The sequence below is a fragment of the Myotis yumanensis genome, unplaced genomic scaffold, assembly GCF_028538775.1.
Source record: "Myotis yumanensis isolate MYYU_CA2020_CCGP unplaced genomic scaffold, mMyoYum1.0.hap1 SCAF_4, whole genome shotgun sequence".
In the NCBI taxonomy this organism is placed as follows: domain Eukaryota; kingdom Metazoa; phylum Chordata; class Mammalia; order Chiroptera; family Vespertilionidae; genus Myotis; species Myotis yumanensis.
Window position 1 is genome coordinate 4860979 of NW_027223755.1, and position 24778 is coordinate 4885756.

Here is a 24778-nt window from a genome sequence, read left to right on the forward strand (position 1 = left end):
TTTAAGTCTAATAATTCTATTTTTTAGAAATGCATCTGTATGTGTGCCCCCAATCCACAGATATTGCTTATTATCCCAGCTTTGCCATGAGATTGAAAGAAAGAGGAGATAAGCTGTTCTCAGCATATACAGATCTCAAGTTCCAAGGCTGGAGGAAGTGAAAGAGAAATTGGAAGAAAGACCAAAGAGAGAAATAATCCCCATGCTGCAAACATTTGTTTGATAAAAAAAGATCCAGCTGTTGGCAAGAAGTGGTGTTTTGTGAGTGCATCATAGGATCAAAGGCTTATATTTCAAGTAGATGTTCTTTCTGTAGCACAAACATGATTAAGGGTAATGTAGTGTTATTTCAGATTTTCATTATTTATAAAAGGAAAGCCAATACTGCCAGACATGCAAGAACAAAGCTAAATCAGCTTCCGAGGCCTTCTGGCTCTTAAATCTAAGAGAATATAATAATTGAGCTGTTTATTTTCCATGTTTCATATGTTTTCTTCTTAGAGGAAAAACACAATAGAGGTTTTCTTTTTCTTTCAGAATAGTTGGTTTTAGTGATATGGATTTAGTTTTATCTAATCCGCCCCTTCTCTTCCCCAGGCCATTCATTCTGTCTGCCCAGAGAATCAGAGCTGTTCTTGTTTTTACAGATATTCAAGGCTGCCCCAAGCTTTGCATGCTGCCCCTACAGAGAGGTTCTAGTGGAGAAACCAGAGGAAGGAGGTGACATAAAAAAAACAATAAAATATATCAGCACCTTAAATACCACATGATTTTATTTACATGTGGAATCTAAAGAATAAATGAACAAACAAAATAGAAACAGATTCATAATACAAAGAACAGATTGATGGATGCCAAAGGGAAAGGAGGTTGAGGGCTGGATGAAAAATGTGGAGGGATTAAGAAGTATAAATTGGCAGTTATGAAATAGTCACAGGGATGTAAAGTACAGCATAGGCAATCCTATATAATAAAAGCCCAGTGACCAAAACGCTGGAAGGACCAGAATGACCAGAGACCAGAACGACCACGGCCCCTCACCCCGGCTGGCTGTCCCACAGCGAGTGGTTAGGGGTGACCAGGCAGACAGACAAGCTGTTAGGGGTGATCAGGGAGGCAGGCAGTATGGTTAGGGGCAATCAGACAGGCAGAGGAAGTTAAGGGTGATCAGGAAGGCAGTGCTTAGGGGCAATCAGGCAGGCAGAGGCAATCAGGGGTGATCAGGCAGGCAGAATGCTTAGGGGTGATCAGGCAAGCAGAGGTGGTTAGGGGCAATCAGGCAGGCAGATGTGGTTAGGGGCAATCAGGCAGGCAGAGCGCTTAGAGGCGATTAGGCAGGCAGAGTGGTTAGGGGTGATCAGGCAGGCTGGTGAGCGGTTAGGGGTGATCAGTCAGGCAGGCAAGCAGTTAGGGGCTAGTGGTCCCGGATTGCAAGAGGGATGTCCGACTGCCAGTTTAGGCCCAATCTGCAGTGGGATCAGGCCTAAACCGGCAGTCGGACAAACCCCAAGGGGTCCCAGCTTTCGAGAAGGTGCAGGCCAGACTGAGGGACCCCCTTCCCCGTGCATGAATTTCGTGCACCGGGCCTCTAGTATAGTCAATAGTATTGTAATAACTGTGTGTGTTGCCAGGTGGGTACTGGACATACTGAAGGGAACACCTTGTAACCTATATGATTGTCTATCCACTGTGTGGTACACCTAAAAGTAATACAAAATAGTATTGAATGCAAACTGTAATACTACTAATAAAATATCAGAGTCTTAAACCACTATCTTCTAAAGAGGGGTATGAAAGACTGGGCTGTGTGTCAACCACATCTCTTTAGTCAACTTTCTTTCCTTCCCCTCTGAGGCACCTTACCTGGGTATGACTGAGTCTCCTTGGCTTGTCACTGGCTGCCCTTGATGCTCAGTTTTTTGTAACCTGTCCCAGGGATAAAACTACCAGGAGAAGAGCTGTCCTACACTTGCTCCTCTTACAGGTGGCCTGGGTTGAGGGAAAGCTTTGGTACTCTGTCTGTCTCTGGATATCAGGACACCCTACAGTTGTGCTAAGAATCTGGAGTGACATGTGCATAACGAGCAAAGCCTTCCAGATGTGGTGGGTCTTGGTGTTGTTGCAATCTGGTACAGAAGAGGTAAGTTAGAGCCAGGGAATCAAAAAGAAAGAGGACTTCAAAACACTTTAGCTAAAGCACTGCTGTATACTATGGCAATATTTTCATTGAGTAATTCTCAGAAATTATGGAAACTATAGTGTTTATAACTTTCATTCAGCCAATATTTGGTGAGAACCTACTTTGTGTCAGGCAATTAGTGCTCAGAGTTAATAATGCAAAAATAATAATTAATAGTGATAATAAAAGCTAATATCAAGTATTTTCTGTGAAACTTATTTATTGCCTATTATAGATTTTATTTTATAATCTTTATATGTAGATAGCATTATCAGACCCATTTACAGATGAGGATATTGAAGTTTAGAGAGATGGAAAGGTATTATGTCCTACAGCAATATTTATTGAGCATCTTTTATATGCCAATCATTGTGCCTTTTGTTGGGAGTATGGTGGTAAGCAATAATTTGATCATAATTCTCATAGAATTTAAATTCTAGTGATAATAACCAATAAGCAATTAAATTAAATGAAAGTTGAAGCTAGAGATACATACCATGAAAAAAATAAAACTTGATCATGTGATAGGGACTGATAGACAGCCAGGGAGGATGGGACGAATTAGCTACGTTAGATACAGGAAGATTTACTTACGAAGGTGACATTCAAGCTGACACTTGAATGAAAAGGTGCCAGCCATGCAAACCACAAGGGGCAGAGCGTTGCTGGCAGTGGGAATAGCAAGCACAAGGGCTATGTTGGGATGAGCTTGGTGTAGTATTTGATAAGCAGAAAGAAGGCTGGTGTAGCTGGAGTCCAGCAAGCAAAGGGAGAGTGACACATCTTTAGCAGCCGTAGGACCCTGGGCCACACGCTGCTAAAGACTCTCGCGAGGCCTCTTCCTTCAAGCTCATTGAGCATCTTTGGGGGCAGCAAATGGGGAAGAACCAGACAGTCTGCTGTGCAAATCAGATTCCTTTGTTTTCTCCTATCAAGTGGTCGGCAAACTCATTAGTCAACAGAGCCAAATATCAACAGTACAACGATTGAAATTTCTTTTGAGAGCCAAATTTTTTAAACTTCAACTATATAGGTAGGTACATTGTTATTAACTTAATTAGGGGACTCCTAAGGCTTAGGAAGAGCCACACTCAAGGGGCCAAAGAGCCGCATGTGGCTCGCGAGCCGCAGTTTGCCGACCGTGGTCCTATACAAAGCACAATTCTCTCTTAGGTCTAGACTTGTCCTCTGCGTCTTGGGCTGTCCTGGCCCATTGGAAGTTGAGGCGGAGCCGAGTACCAGGAGGAGCATGGTCTTCTGGTTCTCTTCTGGATTATTCGTCAACAGACATGGACCTTTTGAGTTCCTCTCCAGGCTCTTTTAAAACAGCCCAGGCCAACATCGCTGACAAAATATGCCATTTTCTCACTAATCTTTGCCACATTGCTTTCATGGGCACCACCTTTCATTTTTCTTACTCAGCCATCCTTGATTCATCCTTCTCTCTGACTCACTGCCTCTGGTAGAATGGTCATTACGAATGTGGAAACACAGAGATTTGAAAGGTCCTCAAGTGATCCATAGGCACCTTAACGTTAAAAAAGTATAAATGTAATGATTGCATGTGTTTGGGCTTTTATTCTTGCTCTTCAGCTTTGGATATTGATGATCGCTAGAAGATCTTATTCAGCGCAGGATTGAACTACTGTTTTATCAAAAGGTATCACATACAATTTATCATAGCATTTTACACGTGTTCTGAGAGTGGTGGTTTTTCTTGCCTATTTCTCTCCACTATGATATAAGCTCCACAAGGACAGAGCCTAGATGAGTCTTGTATACTATTTTGTTTCCATATTCCTGACCCATAAAATAGATACTCCATAAATACCTACCAAATGCTTAATACTACAGAGAAGAAGGTAAGGCCTAAGAAATATTGATAGAAGGAAACTACCTTCCCTTCCTTACTTGGTAAGTGCTGTGATCTCAGTCTCCTTCACCCCCATCTCTTCTCACCACATACACATCTCTCTTCACAGTGTTTTGCACACAGTCAGTTTATTTAATAAGTGAAAGCTAGATAAATCTTGTCCCCATAAAACCTGTGCCACACAGGGGCTTCTGGAGTAGAGTGGGAGATCAATGAATAAAAGGTACCTATCTGGATGGCTTAATTTTAGCCTGAAAGATTTACCTTGAGAACTTGTCAGAACCAATGAAAGACATTTTGAAGTGAAAAATCAAGAGATTAGTAAAAACCAGTACCAAAGCCACGTATTCCATTGGGTTTTAAGCAAATTCAGAAGCAGTGCTTCATGTGTGATAATTTCCAGCTGCTATAAGTGTTGAAAATAGCTTCAGAGGAGAATGGCACCATGGGAAGTGTGAGAGGTGATTATAGGTGTGAGAAATGTGTGTACTACAGGTAGAGGGGGGCAATTCAGAGTGTGTGGTTTCTACCTTTGGAAATTACTTTATCTGCCTGCATAGTTTCCACTAGAACAGACTTTCTCAACCTTGTTCCTATAGATATTTGGGGCCGGTTGACTCTTTACTGTGGGAGCTGCCTGGTGCATTGTAGGATATTCACCAGCATCCCTGACCTCTACCCACTAGCTGCCAGCAGCCAGTCAGTGATAACAACACAAATGGTGTCCACATGTTGTCAAATGTCCCCTGGGTCAGAATTACCACTGGTTCAGTACCCCTGCTCTAGCGAAGCAGCTGGGTCTGCTGCTCTTTCTAATTACCCAACAAATGTTGCTGACCCACCGATTGTCCTCTTAAATCTGCACATGTTGGATATAGATTCTTCCCAGCTTCAGAACCTTTTGTTTTTGGAAGCTGCCCTCACCGATGTTGTGTTGCCAGGCTCAGAAGGCGGTGATGCTGTTGTCATTGGCTTAGCAGCATGGGGTGTACAATCTCGGATTCCATGGGACTATGCTGAGAAGGGTCCAATCGGACGGATGCCCAGAGAGGGAGAAGGCACAGTGAGGTGGTTTAGATAGTCACTTAGGACTGCTCCACTTCTTGGGGTCTCTTTTAATTATTTTTTTCTGGCATGGATATTGATTGTCCTTGAAAAGAATCTCATGTGAAAAGAAGGCTTAATAGTTTCAAAAAGATGGCCCTTGGAGCGAGCTCTCCTCTGCCCTCCTTGATGGGAACACCCACCGCTGCTCTTAAACTATTCACTGCCAGCTTATTCATTGGCCTAAGGAATCCACCCAGGAAATTTAAAGAAATTATGGTGAATATTGAGCTTCTCTACCCCTGGGAGGCATCGATGGAATCGGGCTTCTCAAATTTAGCCTCTGGGATGCCTGATCAAAAGACTTAAGCAAGGAAACCAACCTGCTTTCCTTCCTCTCACTGCCTCTGAGATGGGCTGAGGAGAAGGCTATTCACAATATGAAAGACACAGATTTGCCCAAAGAGAAATCACAGCATGACTATTTTGATTTTTTCTTTACGAAAGAATTCATCTCAGTGCTCCAATATAGTGAAATATATTGGGATTATTTAATATTTGAAAATGTATTTTCTACATGTTTTTTTATGTCAAGAGAAGTATACACATTAGATTGCAAGTATGTGGTTTTTAATATTCTGTTCAATTCTAGAAGAGTTTTGGCTTGTGGTTCATTGCATGCATTTTCTCTGATGACACAAAATTTCCTTTTTTTAAGATCTTTAAAAATATATATATACATATTTTCAGTTGATCAACAGCCTAGCCAGGTTATAGCCAGGTTCTCTAGCCAGGTTCCATCTTTTTTTTCTTCTTCTTCTTTTTTTAAAATTTCTTTATTGGTTAAGGTATTACAAATACCTTATCCCCCCATTAACCCCCCTCCACTCATGTTCTCATTCCCCTGTTGTCCATGTCCATTGGTTTGGCTTTTATGCATGCATACAAGTCCTTTGGTTGATCTCTTCCCCTTACCCCCACCCTCCACTACTTTCCCTCTGGGGATTGATAGTCTGATCGCTGTTTCTCTGCCTTTGGATCTGTCCCTGTTCGTCAGTCTATGTAGTTCTTTATATTCCACAAATGAGTGAGATCATGTGGTATTTATCTTTCTCTGACTGGCTAATTTCACTTAGCATAATGCTCTCCAGTTCCATCCGTGCTGTTGCAAATGGCAAGAGTTCCTTCTTTTTTACCGCAGCGTAGTATTCCATTGTGTAGATGTACCACACTTTTCTAATTCACTCATCTGCTGATGGGCACTTAGGCTGTTTCCAAATCTTAGCTATGATGAATTGTGCTGCTATGAACATAGGGGTGCATATATCCTTTCTGATTGGTGTTTCTGTTTTCTTGGGATATATTCCTAGAAGTGGGATCACTGGGTCAAATGGGAGCTCCATTTTTAGTTTTTTGAGGAACCTCCATACTGTCTTCCATAGTGGCTGCATGAGACTGCATTCCCACCAGCAGTTCAGAAGGGTTCCTTCTTCTCCACATCCTCTCCAACACTTGTTTGTTGATTTGTTGATGATAGCCATTCGGCAGGTGTGAGATGATACTACATTGTTGTTTTGATTTGCATCTCTCGTATAATTAGTGACTTTGAGCATGTTTTCATATGTCTTTCGGCCTTCTGTATGTCCTCTTTCGAAAAGTGTCTATCTAGGTCCGTTGCCCGTTTTTTGATTGGATTGTTTATCTTCCTATTGTTAAGTTGCATGAGTTCCCTGTAAATGTTGGAGATTAAACCCTTATCAGTGATATCGTTGGCAAATATGTTCTCCCATGCAGTGGGCCTTCTTGTTGTTTTGTAAAAAAATATTTTTTATTGATTTTAGAGAAGAAGGGAGAGGGGTAGAGAGAAAGAAACATCAGTGATGAGAGAGAATCATTGATTGGCTTCCTCCTGCATGCCCCCTACTGGGGATTGAGCCCACAACCCAGGCATGTGTCCTTGGCCAGAATTGATCCTGGGACCCTTCAGTCCACAGGCCTACACTCTAGCCACTGAGCCAAACCGGCTAGGGCCTCAAAATTTCTTATATTGTCCACAAAGACCTGGTCATGCCCTGGAGACTGAGGCATGATTATGTACCAGGAATAAGGTTTGGTCTTTGTCTCCAAAAAAATCCAAAAAGTTGATCAGTTTAGTCAGTGAGATAAACAAAAATTAATGAGATTAATCATATATTGTCACATAAGAACTAAGTAATTAATTTTAAAGGTTTTTTTTTTTCCTATCAGATTCAACACTATGTGTTTACAATTAGAAAAAACTGATTGACTTCCAAACCAAATAAAAGTGATTTGATAGGTCATTTCAAAGACAGCTGTGGGGCCAAAGCCAGTAGCTCTCAATGCTGTGACCTAAGATTGATCTGGAATGTAATAGACACTCAATTGTGCTATGCTTTCCCGAGGAGATATAAGATTTAGCTACTCATATCAGTGATTGGTAATGTGGAAAAGTAAATAAAATGTTTCCCAAGTCTTTTAAAAAAGTGATTTGAGAATTAATACTGTGTCCATAATTTGGGTATTTCTCTCCTTCATGACAGTTAGAAACGAAGAGTGGATTTCATTTATTTTCAGCGTGATCTGGAATGGGCCTGTTGGACTGAAAGCCTCAGTTCCTAGCTTGCTGGTGGCGGGAGGCCATTCCCAGTTCTTTGCTACATGGGACTCGCCAACATGGTGCTTTGCTTTGTCAAAGCCAGCAAGGCAGCCTTAGCCAGTTTTGCTCAGTGGATAGAGCATAAGCCTGCGGACCAAAGGGTCCCAGTTGGATTCCTGTTCAAAGGTATTTACCTTGGTTGCAGGCTCCTCCCCAGCCTAGTCAGGCAGAAGGCAATCAATCAATGTGATATGTGTTTCTCTCATATCGATATTTCTCTTTGTCTTTCCCTCTCCCACAAAAACAAAACAAAACAAAACAAACAAAAAACAGCAAGGCAGAGAGTAGCCAGATGGAGGTCACAATCATTTGTTATTTAATCTCAGAAATGGTGTCCCATTGTGTTGGTGTTACTTAATTCATTAGAAGCAAGTCACTGGATTGGGCCCATACTCCGGGAGGGATGTGAATGCCAGGAGGCGGGATTGTTGGGGTCCATCTTAGATGTGTGCCTATTGCCTCAGTGAGGGAAAAATCTAGCATACTGAGAAAAAATAAAAGTGCCTGTTTCTAAGAAATGAAAGAAAAGAACCTTTTCCATTCCATTCACTTATTCAGAGCCAAAACAAACGAACTTGATTGGCTGGGTTCACAATGGGAGTGGTCGGCTCTATTCTGAGTAGAGGTGCAAATCAAGCTCAAAGTTGAGAGGCTCAGTTCAGAATCAGAGGAACATCATTAAATAGCGGGTCCAAGGTATGCCTTTGGGGCTATGGACAAAAGAAGGATAAGAGGTCAGAAGCCCAGTAATACTCAACCAGTGTAGAAGCAAAATATTAGGCCAGATAACCAGAGAGGTTGTGGATGTAGCTAAGAACAGTAAAAATGATGCTTAGGCACTGTCTTACTGGTGGTCAGGGCTCCGTGGTTTTAAGGACACAGACTTTTTCTCTCTGTTATTAAAAGGTCATAAAGTACTGCTGTATTTTTGGTTTAAGTTCAAATAGAAAATTTAATGGTTTAGTAAAAATGATGAAAAGAGGGAGAAAGTACTATTCTGAATGAAATTAAAAGTCATGAAAATAGTACTTTTTGGGCCAACATTAGATATGTTTTTTTTGTCCTAAAATGCATAGTGTTTATATTGATTGATGATTTAGTTTTCCTCTCCAAATACTGTTTGTATCTGGGTACATAATTCTGCCTCAAACGCTGTACATGCACCTCAGGGTCATCTAGCTTAGAACAAATATTGATGGGGTACCAATGTCTTCTCCTGACCATTAGTTATTTTTAATTTTTATTTTGACCCTACCTTATTTTGACCTTAATAACACATTTTCCTTAAATGTCAACAAGTAATTTAATTTAGAAACTATAATATCCTTTCACAGGATTTTCAAAAGTGAGAAATTTCCTAGGCTTTGAAAAAATTAGCATATAGCCATATGATAGAATGTAGAAATTAAAGTCATATTGAAACAAAACCCCACTCATTTCTGGAAAAAGAAATCTAGTTATATTTAATTCCATGTCTACTTGGTTCCAGTGATATCTTCTATTAGATTACAAAAGGAACCAATTACTCTCATCCACCCTTTTTCATATACCTGGAAATTAACTTAAATTTAGCTCTTATATTGAGTGTTCATTTATTTATTTATACCTAGATTATTTAATTATAACACTTCTTAAACTCACCTTTGTATTCCTTTCTTTACACAGACTCTCTTTTATATTCAGCCATAGTACAGATTTAGTTTCTCAATTTATATTAGCAAATAACTGAATAGCAAATATTAATCAATATATAGCAATTTCAGTCCCTATTAAAATTTGCCAATACCAGATTCAAGCTGCCAGTTTTGCATATTTAGAAAGTGCTGACATTTTCTCCCCATACCATCTACTAAAGATAACTGTATCAGACAGTTCCAGATTAAATTAAACATGACATTTCTGTATTTGGGGGTTACCTTTCATTATTTGGAAAAAATCTTATAAGTCCAAGGAGTTATCTGTTCCAAATCTTAAAGGTTATGATTGGCAAGGCATCAAGGTATTTTTCAAAATATTTTCTCTAATCAACCTAGCATGGTGCCTGAAATCCATATTCTTATGATTTCTATGGACCATTTAATGCTAGACATAGATATATGCATATATAGATATAGATATAAATTAACATATATGTGGAATAAAATCAAAGGTAAATATTGAATCATTGAAAAAAATCACTTCAAATAGCTTATTAGACAAAAGCCATAAGGTGATAGATGATAAATTTAGAGGGCCATGAGTGTGCATGTGTGTGTGTATGTGTGCGTATGTGTGTTTGGGTGGTAGGAGTAATGACCTAGGAGAAGGTGTGCCCTAAGGAATATAGATCAGGAGTGGGCCACAAGGTGTGAGGAAGCATAAGGAACAGATGGGGAATGATGACATCTGCTAATGTGTGAAAAATCCAGGATACTTTCATTTTATTTAGTTATAGGTCACGCCCAAGAATTAAAGGTGTCTTTAAAAATAAAATTATGACTTGAAATAATTTTTCTTGATTGGGTCCAATAATATTTTAAGTGGTTATCTGTACTTACAGGCAAATCATATATTAGTTGCTATATCTCCGGAGTTATTTATTTCTGCTAGAAATAAATAAATAGGTTGTACTTATTCTTCCTAGAAAGAAATTCTTTTAAATTGGGAAGCCAACTCCCAAAAGAGACTTTGCTGTTAAGAGGCAATATCTGAAGAAAATGGCTTCTTAGTTAATTTTTGCTCAGTTGTGGTAACTTGCAACCTTATCTAAGATGACAGTTGCCCAAACGCAGAGTCAGAAATGATGTTAAACATGTCAGCATTGCACTGTCCTCTTGCCTTATTTCTCCTTTCTTCTACCCTTTGACCTCTTGTGTTTTCCAAAGGGTATGAGGTTGCCATTCTTACACTGACCATCTGCTGGTGGAAAGGAATTCTTTACTCATTGAAATAAGTAGACTGGGGGGTAGGGGAAGCCGGGGAATTGTCAAGGGTGGGGAAAAAAAGGACACATATGTAATACCCTTTGTAATACTTTAAGCAATAAAAAAATAATTAAAAAAAAAAGAAAAAGAAATAAGCAGAGCTTCTTTATTCATTGAAACAAGACTTCTAGGTTTCAAATCAACCCAAAATGAAGAACAGGGGCAACATTATAGACAAAGTATTTGGGAACTGGTAGGTCCCCATAAGTCCTGTTTTTGAATGGTCACTATATGGAAAACCAATCCTAATGAATACAGTAAATTCTTTGTTGACAGAAGTAGAAGATGATGATTTGAATTTGAAAATGTTGATCAGAAGGAATTTTTTATCACTTCAGAACCAATCTGCTCTGTTATTATACTAGGCTATAAAAAAAAACCTCCCTGAGGCATGAGAATAAACTTGGTAAATATTGCTTAGCGCTTCCTTTGGCTCATTTGAGGGAGAGATATAGACATGGCAAGAGGGAAAGAGGTTGGGGAGGACAAAGGTCTGAAATGTAACCACATTGTGCCTTGTTGTTCTTCTAGGATCTCACGATTCTTTCAGCTTCTACATCGACGAAGCCTCTCCAGTAGGGCCTGAACAGCCAGAAACTGTCCAGAATTTTGTCTCTGTTTTTGGAACTGTGGCCAAGAAGCTGATGCGGAAATGGTTAGCCACGCAAACGATGAACTTTACTGGTCAGCTAGGAGCTGGGATCCGTTATTTTGATCTTCGAATTTCCACCAAGCCCAGAGACCCCGACAATGAACTCTACTTTGCTCATGGTTTGTTCAGTGCCAAAGTCAATGAGGGCCTTGAGGAGATCAATGCATTCCTCACAGATCACCGTAAGGAGGTCGTGTTCTTGGACTTCAATCATTTTTATGGAATGCAGAAATATCACCATGAAAAGTTGGTCCAGATGCTGAAAGACATCTATGGAAATAAAATGTGCCCAGCAATTTTTGCACAGGAAGTGAGTCTAAAGTACCTGTGGGAGAAGGACTACCAGGTGCTGGTCTTCTACCACAGTCCCGTGGCTCTGGAGGTGCCCTTCCTCTGGCCTGGGCAGATGATGCCAGCCCCCTGGGCCAACACCACAGACCCGGAAAAACTGATTCAGTTCCTTCAGGCGTCCATCACTGAGAGAAGAAAGAAGGGCTCGTTTTTTATATCTCAGGTGGTGCTGACGCCCAAAGCTAGCACTGTGGTCAAAGGGGTGGCCAGTGGCCTCAGAGAAACAATCACAGAAAGGTAAGTGTCCTTAAAGTATCAGGGGGATAATGTTTAAATAATTCACAGAGCTACTAAGTGACAGAGCTAAAATTCACATCTAGGTATATTAATGTCCTACGGCAACCATAACTAAGTGCCACAAATTGAGTGGCTTAAAACTTATGCTCTAGTAGGACTAAAGTAGGACTTGCGGAGGAAAAATCAAATAAGTTACGGAAGTGTGGAAAATGCTTTTATATATTATATTTACACAGCTCTGCCAAGAGATTCACATTGCACATTAGCATGTAAAAGGCACTAACAAGTATTTTAGTGGTGAATTTTGTTTAAAGTTAACTAATTCAATGTTTTCTAAGCACATAATTTTTTTTAGACCACACTTATTAACAGCCCATGAAATTAATTTTGAAAACTGTCCTCAGCCCTAGCCAGTTTGACTCAGTGGATAGAGTGTCAACTTGGGGACTGAAAGGTCCTAGGTTTGATTTCCGTCAAGAGCACATGCCCAAGTTGTGGGCCTCATCCCTAGTAGGGGCGTGTAGGAGGCAGCCAATCAGTGATTTTCTCTCATCATTGATGTTTCTCTCTCTCTCTCTCTCTCTCTCTCCCCCTCTCTCTCCCTCTCTCTTTCCCTCCCTCTCCCTCTCCCTCCCTCTCTGAAATTAATAGAAGTGTATTAAAAAAAACAAAAACCATCCTCAGCCATCTGTTCTCATTGAGAACTTCCCACTGGCCTCTGGCTTTTATAGCTGGAATAGCAGAGCTGTGTCATTGAGAAGAGAAAAAGAAGTGGGTAACGAGAGAATTTTAAAAGCAGAAATGAAGACCCTCTCTGTAGAATCAACTTTCTTCTCTCTAGGCTTGTGCGAAATCCTTGCAGATATATCTAAACATGGCCGTGATGCTTGTGCTATAAGCATTCTAGAATGGAGCCTAGTCTCAGAAGAACTAGAAAGACCTCTTTTTAAATCTGTTGCAAAGCCTATATCTGAGTAGGGCGTTGATGTGAAACTCAAAGGTGTCGTTTCGTCCTGTGTCCATGTATTTCAGCTTTCTGGATGAGGTCTAGAGGGAAAGATCTTTGTTCGTGTTCATCCTAGTGTCTTGCAAAGGTAATCAACTTACCTCTGAGACAGTCAGTGAAAGAACCTTTAACTCCCCAAGACACATTACCTCTCTTCCCTCCTCAAGTGAAGAGGTCCACAAAGGAGACTCTGCCATTTTCCTCCTGAGATTGTACCACAGCTGCCCATTCAGAAATCCTATGTTAACACCAAAAAGTGTCATGAAATTCTCCTTTGCCACCAAAAGAGAAGCTGCTGGGCAATATGAAGTCCTTTCTGGACCTTAAGAATTTTCATCTGCAAAATTTGGAGTTTGAACTAGATCATTTCGAAAGTCCTTTTCTGTTCCTAATTCCCACAATCCTAAAATCCTGAATTTGACTAGCTTCTCTATAACTGTTTGATGATGTCTAACAGGGTTAGGAAAACTCTGAGCGCATGCATTTAGAAAACAGTGTTTGCAGGTGTGGGTGGCTCTCAGGGAAACTGATGTAGGTACCACAGCTTTCAATCTGGCCACTGGTTCCAAATACTGCAGATGCGTTTTCTACATTTGAGCGATGCCAAAAGACACAGGATTTTATTTCCTAAAGACCTATTTTTAATTTCTTTTTCATACACCAGTTTTTGCACCTCACCCCCACGGAATTCACACATTTTTAAAAAGAAGGTGTGCAACTTGAATCAACTCCTTCCCCAATTTGTGGAAGTTTATACATTCTAGGTGTTTGAGTGGTTGGCTTTTTTGTTGTTGTTGTTAAAAAAAAATTGTCAGACCACCTGTCAGAATTTTTAAGGAGCAATACATCTTTGCAAATAAATTGATGTTAAATTAATCTAGACAATATTTATATAGGTCAACAATGTAGATGATGATTATGAATACAACAAGCTATTTTAAAGTTTTCTCTATCTGTTCAGTCCTGTGCTAATTGCTTTATATGCATTGATTGATTTAATTTTCCCAAAACTTCCCCCAAATAGCATTGCCATCCCATCATAAATAAAAGAATGGACCCTTAGGAAGTTAAGCAACTTACCCAGATAACACAGTTCAGGAAAGGTGAATTCAAGAGTTAAATCCAAGTTGCTCCATTTTGTGTTTATTTATAAAACAAACATGTCTGGATGCCTACTCTTTTCAAGACCCTGTATTCAATGGTGCTTCACCGTGTGACCTCGGATATGGAGTTTTAAAACCATTGCATCATTCTATTTCCCAGCTACCTGTGAGCACCTCTAGTGGTGACTGCACATTTGTTTTCATCTTATTATATGACAACACCTAGATTAATGGTTCCCAACCTTCTTTTGGGCATGCCCCACCTAACCATTCTAAAATCCTGATGCCCGCACCCCACACCCCCATGACATATAATTCTTATTATTTAAAAAGTGAACTGCTGTTCACATAGAGAAAGCCTAAAAGGCCATTAACTTGGTCTAAACAAGCTTCCAAAGAACATGGCATCCACGAGAGAAAAATAAAAGAATGAATGGACAGTTGAAGTACTGAGAAAGAAATCACTAAGAAATTGTTAAAAAATAATAATAATATGAAGTGATATGAAAAGTAGCAAATAAAGTTTCAAAACATATAATAGAGAACTGAAATGCATAAATATGCCACAATATATATTTATATTCTGTGTATGAGGCTCCTAGAACTATAAGAAATGCAAAAAATTCACTGTTAATAACTCATTCTTGAATGGCCCCCCTTAAAAATCAAATTGCCCCCCTGTGGGACATGTGCCCACATTGGGAACCGTGGATCTAGAAGAAGTTGGCAGTATATTCAGCTAGAAGGTTCGATTTAGTATGCACCTGTCAAGTAGCTCCTGTGAGGGGCTCTGTATTGAGTGCTGTGAACATATTAAAATTAGTAAGATGCTATTGATCTTCTCAGGCATCAAGGATGTTTGAAAAGACAAAATCATACATGACCTAAATACAAATTGGAAAAAAGAAATTAAAGGCCAAGATCTATCTATAGTGATTTAAAAGCAGAGATACCTGGAAAGATTTTGGTCAGCTTTGAAGAGAGGACAGGCTTGTGATGGGCAGAAATGGGCAGAAATGGGCAGCGTGGCTTCCAACACTGAGGGAACAGCAAGAGAAAAACATGGAATTGGGAAATCTGGAGGAACAGAAGTTAGAGTTGGCCAGAGCAGAGTGAGATGTAAAGGAACACGAGAGATGAGCTTAGGAAAGGCCAAGGGGAACATTATGCAGGACTTTAAGTGTGGTCTGGGGACTCTGAGTTTAAACACCTATGTGCTAGACGTACTAGGAAGATATTGAAGGGCCCCAATCAGAACTGGGCCTCAGGGAATGACACTGAACTGACTGCATAGGTCGAATAAGAATAGAAGATACGGAAGATAACTCACCAGTCCACGGTTGGAAACAAAGTGAGACGTCAGGAAGTGACTGGGAGGCGAGAAAGGTAGAAGACGTGGACACTACTGACGCGCTCCCCATTGGAGCCCTGAGGGTACATTCTGTTGAATGACATCCTTGGAGGTGGACAATGTGCAGCCCTACCCATTGACTCTCAGGATTAGTCACTGCCTTGGAGGAAAGGCAGAATTTTCAGGGTGTGGTTGGTTGTAAAGAAGCACCAATATGACCCAGATGGGAAAGGAAGGCAAACATAGTTGTTGAGCTCACATTATGTGCCAGGCACTGTGCTTTATAGGAACTACGTTCATTTAATCCTCCCCACAGCCTGACAAGGTAGGTATTGGCAGATCCATTGTAGGTGGAAATGGGTCTGATAATACTAGAAGTTGAATATGTCTAGTACCTTGCTCAAAAAACCCCATGTTAATTTAGCAAAGCCAAGATTATAATTTGGGTCTGTTTGACTCCATGTTTCATGCTTACTCCTGCAAATTAGGGAAAATTTACATTTTCTAGGAGTGGGTACATGTTATACAGTATCACATCTTGGAGGGGAGAGTCACTCTAAGGATTTGGGAAGCTAAGTACGCTAGGCTGGGGGGTTGGGGGCGAGCTGTGAGAAGAGCAGGTCGTGGAGTGTATGGCTTTGTCTCAAGAAAGAAAACCAATGTAGGATGGTGGCATGAGGCCCCTATGGTAGCACTGCCATAGAATATGGATAGGAAGGGAACTTAGAGGTGATGGGGCTCAATTCCCCCCACTGTGTGCTTGCTGCCCATTTAACTGTTTTCCATTTAGTAAGAATCTGGGGCCAAAGGAATGCTAAATGTTTGCCCAAGTTACAGAGCTAACTGGCAGCAAAAATGGGATTAAAATCCAGGTCTCGTGACTTAAAGGCAGAATTTTGTCCTCCACACCCCAGGGAGGGATGAGGACAGAGGATGGGATGGACAGCAAGACCAAGCAGGGTCATAGAACAGGCTCAGGGACAAAGATGGAAGGTCTGCATCGTGCACAGCATACCGTGGTACCTGGGGCCCTGACTGGGGGTCAGAGGTCGGGCCTGGGTTTGGGCCATGAATTTTGTGCAGGGCCAACCTTCTCTGGGTTCTCTTCCTGCCTCACCAACACAATGGACTCTTTTTTTCCATCTAATCAGGACACACCGCAGCTCACACCAACACCCCAAACAGCATTACTGCTGCCCAATTTACCTGTCATTTCCTAAGCCCAGCAGGTACAGGGCTGGCCTCTGGGAAGTTGTTTACCTGCAACATCAGTCACCTCAACAGCTGTGGGGAGCGAGAGAAACCCGCTGAGAGGTGGGTTGGAAGGCAGGGTGACATGGGAGAGTTTCTGCCTCTGACCTCCCAGGCCCTGTCTCCTGGGATGTCAGCACTAGAGCAGCTGATTGTGGACCCGCTGGTTCAGGAAAATGGGAAGCTGCCTCCTTGGGCTCCATATGCCTGTTGAGAGAGAATAACAAGGAGACCGTGGAAAACCAGCATTAGAATAATCATTGTTTACCAGGCACTTTCTTCATGAGATTGTTTCTCCAACACATGCTTATCAGAGGCCTCGTTTGTTCAATACGTGTTATTTCCAACTTGCAGTTTAAGACACTGAAGATCGGAAAAGCTAAATAATGTGTTTAGTGGCGCTATGAGCCAGTGCTGGGATCAATTCAGAATCTAGGTTTTTGAACGTCTAGGAAGAGGAGTCTGGCTTGGAAATGGAAAGGAAACACCAGAAAGCAACCTTTTTCCTAGCCTGAGGCTTGGCCAGCTGGGAAGTACGTGTGGCGACTTTGTTAAAATGTGAGTTCCTAAATGCTGCTCCCCTGTGGTTCTGATTCAGGGGTCTGTGGCAGTAGTGCACATAAAAGTGTTCTCTCTCCTTTATTGTGCTGAAGTTGTAAGGTTAAAGGGCAGGCAAATCCAGGTAGGTACCTTTTATTATCTGCATCAGGAGAGTTGACTGGAGAGAGTTCTAAGCCTTTGGGAGGTCAGATACCCATTCAGTTCCTGGTATGTGTGTGTGTGTTTGTGTGTGTGTGTGTGTGTGTGTGTGTGTGTGAGAGAGAGAGAGAGAGAGAGAGAGAGAGAGAGAGAGAGAGAATATAAGCCTATTTTAGTGACTCTCTCTGGGTGTCAGTTGTCTTATGTGGAATTGCTGGGCAGATTGAATTTAATGTCTAAAAAGGAACTAGCCTAGTCTGTAGCCAGCACTCACAGAAAGATGAGAGTAGGTGGTTGATGGGGGTAGGGGGGAGACGGAGGGAATAAGGATGGAGTGCCCATGAAGCAGGGATGTTTAGTCAATCAGGTTGTGGCACAATAGTCTGGGGACATCAGCCAGCAAGTGAGGGGAGAAGAGGCTTGTTTGGGATTAGAAATGAACCAAAACATGAATTGTCAGTAGAAAAACAAGTAAGAGGTATCTGAGTCTAGAAGTAAAATGGGCCAGATCTGGACAGCTCAGGCCTTGCGCCATCTGCCCTCTGTAGACAGGGCTTCTTGGTGTGGAGAGCAAGGCCATTTATTCAAGGAGGAATTGCTCCACTCTGTAGAGACCTTCTGACTTTATGCTGGGGAGAAGGGCATAAATGTTCTGTGACCGCCAAATCATCAGACACAAGTGTATAATCAAACACCCTGAGTTCATTACTTGTTGCAGTGAGGTTGGACCCACACCATGGGAACCATGAGACTCCTAGTGAGCAGGTGATGGAAAGGACCTCTTGTGGAGCTGGGGCTTGGGGGGTCACTTGCGGAGGCTCAAGGAGGCAGAGATTCTCTCTAGATTGCATGCAGTCAGAAAGCAAGGACAATCTATAACTGGGTCTCTCAATAGGTCTTATTTATAGGGCTAAAGGGAGAATAGACAGTAATTGGTTAAAAAAAAGTCACAGTCATTCATTTAATCTAGACAGATAAATGTTTAGCTATTCTATGGGTGATTTTGTTGTTGTGCCTAGACAAAATTACAAAGTTTTTGTCTTTATCTTACTTTCCCCTTGATTTTGGGTAACCTCATAGGGAGGTTGGTGTTCTGGGAGACTGTCTATTTGCAACCAGAGAATATCATGGCCTATTTGTGAGTGTCAGGGTAGCTTCCAGGTGTCAGGGGTTGCTTTTGAATTTCTTTCCCCCATTTCTGTGCAATGTGAAGGAAAAAATAGCACTTATTTCCATTTGGTTTGAAAGCCTCTGATGTGAGTTAAGCTCTCCAAGTGCTTTTTCTTTGTGATTCTTTTTCTCATTGAAACAGTTGAGGCTGTGTCTGTGCAGAAGCCCAGACCATTGTGATAATGAGGCAAATCAGTTGGTGATACCCTAGTCCAGGGCTTGTTTACGGAAAACGTAGACTTCCAATGGAGTCATATTGATCATTAGATTCACATTTTCTTTTCTCTGTGATCCTAAGTTTCTTCCTGTGTCATGGGGCAAGGATTGGACGTGACTAACAAGTATAAAGAATCCCTGGTGGTGGCGGCTGAAGGGGTTGAAGGTGTGAAAGAAATGTGAGAACACAGCATCTTGTAAAGGGAATTAATTGTTTATTCTTTAATATCTGTGAGCATCCCAAAGTCTTTCCCAAGGTTTCACAACTCAGGGCACAGAGGAGCAGAGGGGCCAGTGGTCCCACTTTCAACTGAATTGTTCTCTTTCCCTTTGTGTCAGGGGAGGCATTTTTTTCTTGGCCTTGTTTGAACGGGCACCTTGAATGCTGGTTGTGTTGGGTGTACTTGGTAGACACGGCTTTGGGTGACTGACCTATTGATTAACAAAGTTGACTCTGACCAGTATAGATGCTTATTTAACTGAGGTGGTGTAAGCCGAATCCTCTCTGTCAAAGGGTAAAAGGGCAAGGAGTTGCTTTCAGTGTGCCCCACCTAACAAAATTGTAACAAAAATCTTCAGTAGTGTACACACACTGCTCTAGATCATGACATTTCAGCTTTTAATGTATGACATTCAGCTGATAAAAATGTTTTCTTCCATAATATTTTCAGTATAACAACAACAATAGCAAAAGCTGTGAATATGACATTTTCCCTGAATATCTGGCCTTGGAGGATTTCAGAAGAAAATGCTACATGCCCTGCCTGATATCTGGCTTCACTGTGTAGAACACAGGTCTCCTGGCTCTTGCTCTATTGTCTGAGATTGTAGCCTTTTGCTAATAAACTTATTGGAAAGTACAAAATATAATTAGACAGAATAGCTAGAGACTTGCCTGTCATCACTGATTTTTATCTACAGAAATCACAAGTATAGCTGGAATTTTTGCTTTAAAGTATCCCTGCCTCTCACCCCCTCATCACTCATTTTTCTGTGGCCTTGGCTATTAAGAGAAGCATCTTGCGAGTTGTTTCTGGATCTGTGACATCCTGTCCTGATGTCTGTGGCAGTGAGCCAGGGATGTGTGACTTCATTAGTGAAGGCTAAAAGCACAGGCTGCCCTTTGGAAATGTATGTGAGATTTGGCCAGGAGAAAACTGAGCAAATTCACCATGGAGTGACTGCTTATCTGAATACTAAACAGAAAAGCCAATGTGATTTAGCTCAGGTTTAAAAGTGAACCAGTCATGACATAAATAACACAATAATGTTATAAAGGGTTACTTGTGAAAATGCATCCTTAAGATTTTGGGGGTATATTTTTGGAGGTTTTCTTTTATATTGCCTATTTCTCCCAATAAACTACTTGTAATTTGAATAGCTTATCATGAATAGATGTAGAGAAACTTGGTTGAGTATATAGTTTAGTCTGAGTTTGTCTGTTAACAGAGACCATACGTGGACTCAGAGGAGACATGCTGAATCTATGGCTAAAAAGCAAAACCTGGACATTTCATTTTATTCTGATTTCCATTTTACATTTACTGGTGAGCAGCTAAGGGCTATTGAATAAACTTGACTCATGGTCATTCACAAGTAGAGCAGGCTGCCACGTGCATGTCTACATGGTTTTCTATGACAGAAGGAGAACTTCACATCTTTGCAATAACACATAGCTGGTTGCTGCTGGCTATGTGCTTACACTTCACTCCTGTGTTCCGGCAACCCCCAAACAGGGCATGGCAGAAGATCTTGTATCTGAGAGGCTCCTTGATGCCACAAATCATGAACAGGGACATTTCAATATCTCCATAGCATCAGCTGTGCATATAAAGGTTGTTTCAATGGTCCACCATTTTTGCTCCAAGGGAGCCAACTTTAAATTGAAAATGTATATGTGCCTGCGGTGTGTGTGTGTGTGTGTGTGTGTATGTGTGTGTGTGTGTTGAAAGGGGTGGAAGAAGTAAAGAAGTTAAGTAGTAACCTAGTCTTCACTCAGCACCTGGGAGAGTACATTGTTTTGCTCCTGCTCATGAAGGAAGGGTTTCCCAAGTAGTGTGTCTTTATCTTCCAACTGAGAGTAGAGGAAAAAGTGCTCATCTACCCAATGTGGTACTTTCTCTTTGGTGTTTTTCTTGAGGCCATTGTAGTTATGAAAGTGGGGTGTGTGTGTGTGTGTGTGTGTGTGTGTGTGTGTGTGTGTTTTCTGTCCCAGTGTTGCGTGACTTATCTCTGAGATATTTTGGGGCTTTTGTACCTCTGTAGCTCTTGATAAAAATTCATACAGAACTTAGATATGATGGGGTGGAGAGGGGAAGAAAGGAATATAACCCACTTGGTGTCTAGGATGTCACTTATGTTATGACTTCAGAGAATTTTAATTTCTCTTCAACAAAGTGGACCAAAGTAGTTTTCTCCAGTGTCCCATCATGAGAATTCATCCATGTATTGAGTTAGCCAGTCCCTCAATCATGGGACTCTGAAGACCATGCTGTGGGCTTTGAGTGGGGACAGGAGAGGGATGGTGTAGTGTCTTACAAGATCTTGCCTCATGACCCTTGTCTTGGGGTTACAGAGCAGTCTCCCTGGAATGTGACGTTTATGTAAGAGACAGTTAGGAATGGTACAAGATAGAATTTACAACTGAGAGTAACATGTTGACCTGCAGATTTAGTACCCATAAGTGGCTCAAAGGAAAGAAAGATGACAAAATTGACTTCTCCGATATCTCAGGACAACAATGCACTCGCCTTGGCTGCCCTTTCTTTCCTTACTACATTGTAATGTTTGGCTCAAATATCAAGAGCATGTCTTATTTTCTCTATTCAAACAAGATCTACTTTTGTGGTTGTCCAACCATTGGCCACTGAAAATGATAAACAGCATCTTTTCTAAGGTAGAAAATTATGCTTGGTTTGGGGAACCTTTCCAGACAATCAGGTTAAGATGAGGCCAACAAGTGAGAGTTCCGTGGAGGCTTGAAAGACCAGCCACAGACACTCCACACTCTGTGTGCTTGTTGGTGTTGTTGACAGCTATTTAGGTGGGGGGGGGGGGGGGGGGGGGCAAAACCATTATGTGAAAGGGTTCTCTTTTGACCATAAAATTCAACAAATCCTCTGAGAATATTTAATAACTGCATGGTATATATATTATTTTAAAAGTTTGAGGTGGAAAAGAAATGCTTTTAGGCTTAACTTTCTCTCCTACACAGTTTATACGCCAAGATCTATTCCTCTATTATCAAAAGTGCATATCAAATGAAGTACATTCCTTCCTTAATTGAATTAACTTCACAACAAGGGAGCCACGTTGGGGGCTTCTAAAGGACACAGAGGAGCAACCTTTAGACAAGTGTAGTTGGCCTTGGTACTGTTTTTTCCTCTCTTCTTTCTCAGTTTTGTAGTGAGAAGGGACAAATTTATAGCAACATGCCAAAACGATAGCGCAGGAAGTCCCAGCTGCTCTCGCCCCAGCTGTCTCTGGGAGGTAATAATATGGAGTGGGAATAGCACTTCGCCCCGAAGAGCACACACATTTTAAGTTGCTTTAATTTTCCTGCCAATTAGACTTTTAAGATGCCAAATGCATCTCCAGGCAACCTCTGTGACTGTTTAGTATCCTTTGGTAAAGGAGCCTAGGGCAAAGAGAGATATTCAAGTGGCAAAAATAGCATGGTAAAACTTTACTCTTTAATCCCCAAAGGAAAAAAAAATGTGGAAACGGGAGGACAGAGGGATAGTCACACTGACCTGAGTGAGGGCTACTAAACAGACTGAGAGTCAGAATTCTCAGCCTAGGACAGGAGTTCTCAACCTCAGAATAACTGGCATTTTGGACAAGGTATTTCCTCACTGTTGGGGGTTGCCCTGTACATTGTAGGTTGTTTGGCAGCATCCCTGGTCTTTACCACACGATTCCAGTAGCATGTCCCCCTTCTTGAGTCATGACAGTCAAAAGTGTCTCCAGTGGTTGAGTGTCAACCTTTGAACCAGGAGGTCAGGGTTCAATTCCCCGTCAGGGCACATGTCTGGGTTGCGTGCAGGAGGCAGCCAATCAATGATTCTCTTTCATCATTGATGTTTCTATCTCTATCTCCCTTTCACTTCCTCTCTAAAATCAATAAAAATACGTTTTTTTAAAAAATGCCTCCAGATATTATCAACTTGTCAATGAGAGAGAGAGAGAGAGAGAGAGAGAGAGAGAGAGAGAGAGAGAAATGCCCTTGGTTGAAAACCACTGGCCTAGGGCAGCCACTGCACAAAAGATCCTGTGACAGTCGCTTTTCCTGGATCTTCATTTGTTTTCTTGTTAGACAGATGATACCAACTGCCCAGGGATTAGGGAAACATGAAATGTTTCGTTATGTGGCTTGCTTTTTGGTTTAAATGAAGATGCCAAAACGTATACATTCCAGTGTCTGCTGCCTTCAGATTAGTCACCTTGGGGATTTCTTTATCCAGCCAAGTGATGCTGAAGCAATTGTAGGATAGTTTGAACAACCTGCACTCATTCAGAGCCAAGTTGAGTAAATAAGGTGGGGGAGCCAAGCTGATGAATGCTGTTTGGAGTCAAAATCCAAATGGAACAATAATGAGATCACTTTTTCTTATGTGTCTCATGAACATGCTCTGAAGGCAGTTTCAATAGAGGAGCCCTACAGAGATTTGGAGTCAGCCTACCATTGATGGGATGAGTGGACAGTCATCCCCAGGTAATTGTTCTGAGGGATAGCGTACTTTCAGCTTCTAAGTCTTGGGGTGTTTGTTATAAAAAGAACCCCCCCCCCCATAGAATAAGATAATCTATGAGAAAATATTATTGAACAGAGGCCCAGTGCATGAATTTGTGCACAGGTGTGGGGGGGGTCCCCTCAGGGTGGCCTGCGGAAATCGGGCCCCAGCTTGTGCCCCCAGCCTCGCAGCCCCGCAGCCCTGCCTGGCACTCTGCTTTGGCCTGACACTGCCCCCTCACCTGTTCCACCATCCCACCTGTGTGGCGATTGATTAGGGCCGGCGGGGGTGGGGGCATCTGGCTCCCTCAGTACCTGGGAGCTGGGTGGCAGCCCCAACCCCAACCCCCACCGCTGGGGGCCCGTCGGGGCCCATCAGGGCTAACAGTGCCTCCACTGCCACCTGCTGCCAGTGCCGCGTCATAGTGAGCGGTCAAACTACCAGTCTCCCAGTCGAACTCCTGCTCAAATGATCAACTGAGGGGACAATTTGCATATTAGGCTTTTATTATATAGAATTCTTGGAAAAACTCACATGGGATGTTTTCACTTCCATTTTATATGTGGAAAAACTTGTTAACAAAGAAAATCCACTGGCCCAGATTTGCACAGCTTCTATGGTTTCTAGAGTTTGGAGTCAAATACGACTGATTTCAGAGTGTGTTGCTTTTTCTTACCCCCTACACATTGCCCCTCCTTTAGAGTTGTATTTGGTTAAGTTCTGAAATTAGATGGTTCTTTTCAAAGCTAACCCAAAGCAGTAATATGAAAGTATCACATATTTATGAACATCTGCAAAATCAAAGAGAAGAAAATGTTTATATCTACTTCCAAATTGAGGGATTTCAAGTGACAAACAACTTCAGCTCTGTCAGAAGAGCAGCTTTCCTCAACGTGTGAAGACAGCTTCCAAGGCCTGTCACTGAGTCTCATCCAGAATATTTTAATTCCCAGCATTTCAGCGATGGAGGAAAAGGGAACCCCATTTTCAGAGGATCGCCCTTGTGGAGGCACTAACATGCTAATATGAAAATAAGTGTGGTGTTTGGTGGCTGGACCCAAGAGCAGCCTCCTCCATCCAGCTTTTAAACTTCAGCTGTGAGAGCTTTGGTGATTCAAGAGTTTGCATATTACAATCGTGATAATTAGTTTAAGATTGAAACAGCCAATTAAGTGAAATATCCATTTTAACTGTATTACTTTTGTATCTCGTAGCTCTTTTAAACAAAATTGTAGTGAATCATAGAGCTAAAATGCACAGCTGAGATGTGGCC

The 24778-nt window shown here is 41.6% G+C and overlaps 1 protein-coding gene across 1 annotated transcript in view; it reads left to right on the top strand.

Annotated features, from left to right (window-relative positions):
* Positions 1-24778, top strand: part of PLCXD3 (phosphatidylinositol specific phospholipase C X domain containing 3) — a 130983-nt gene that overhangs the window by 70670 nt on the left and 35535 nt on the right. The window contains exon 2 of the mRNA XM_070411782.1: positions 11268-11976. Coding sequence (XP_070267883.1) covers positions 11268-11976 — 709 coding nt within the window. The remainder of the gene's footprint in view (positions 1-11267; positions 11977-24778) is intronic.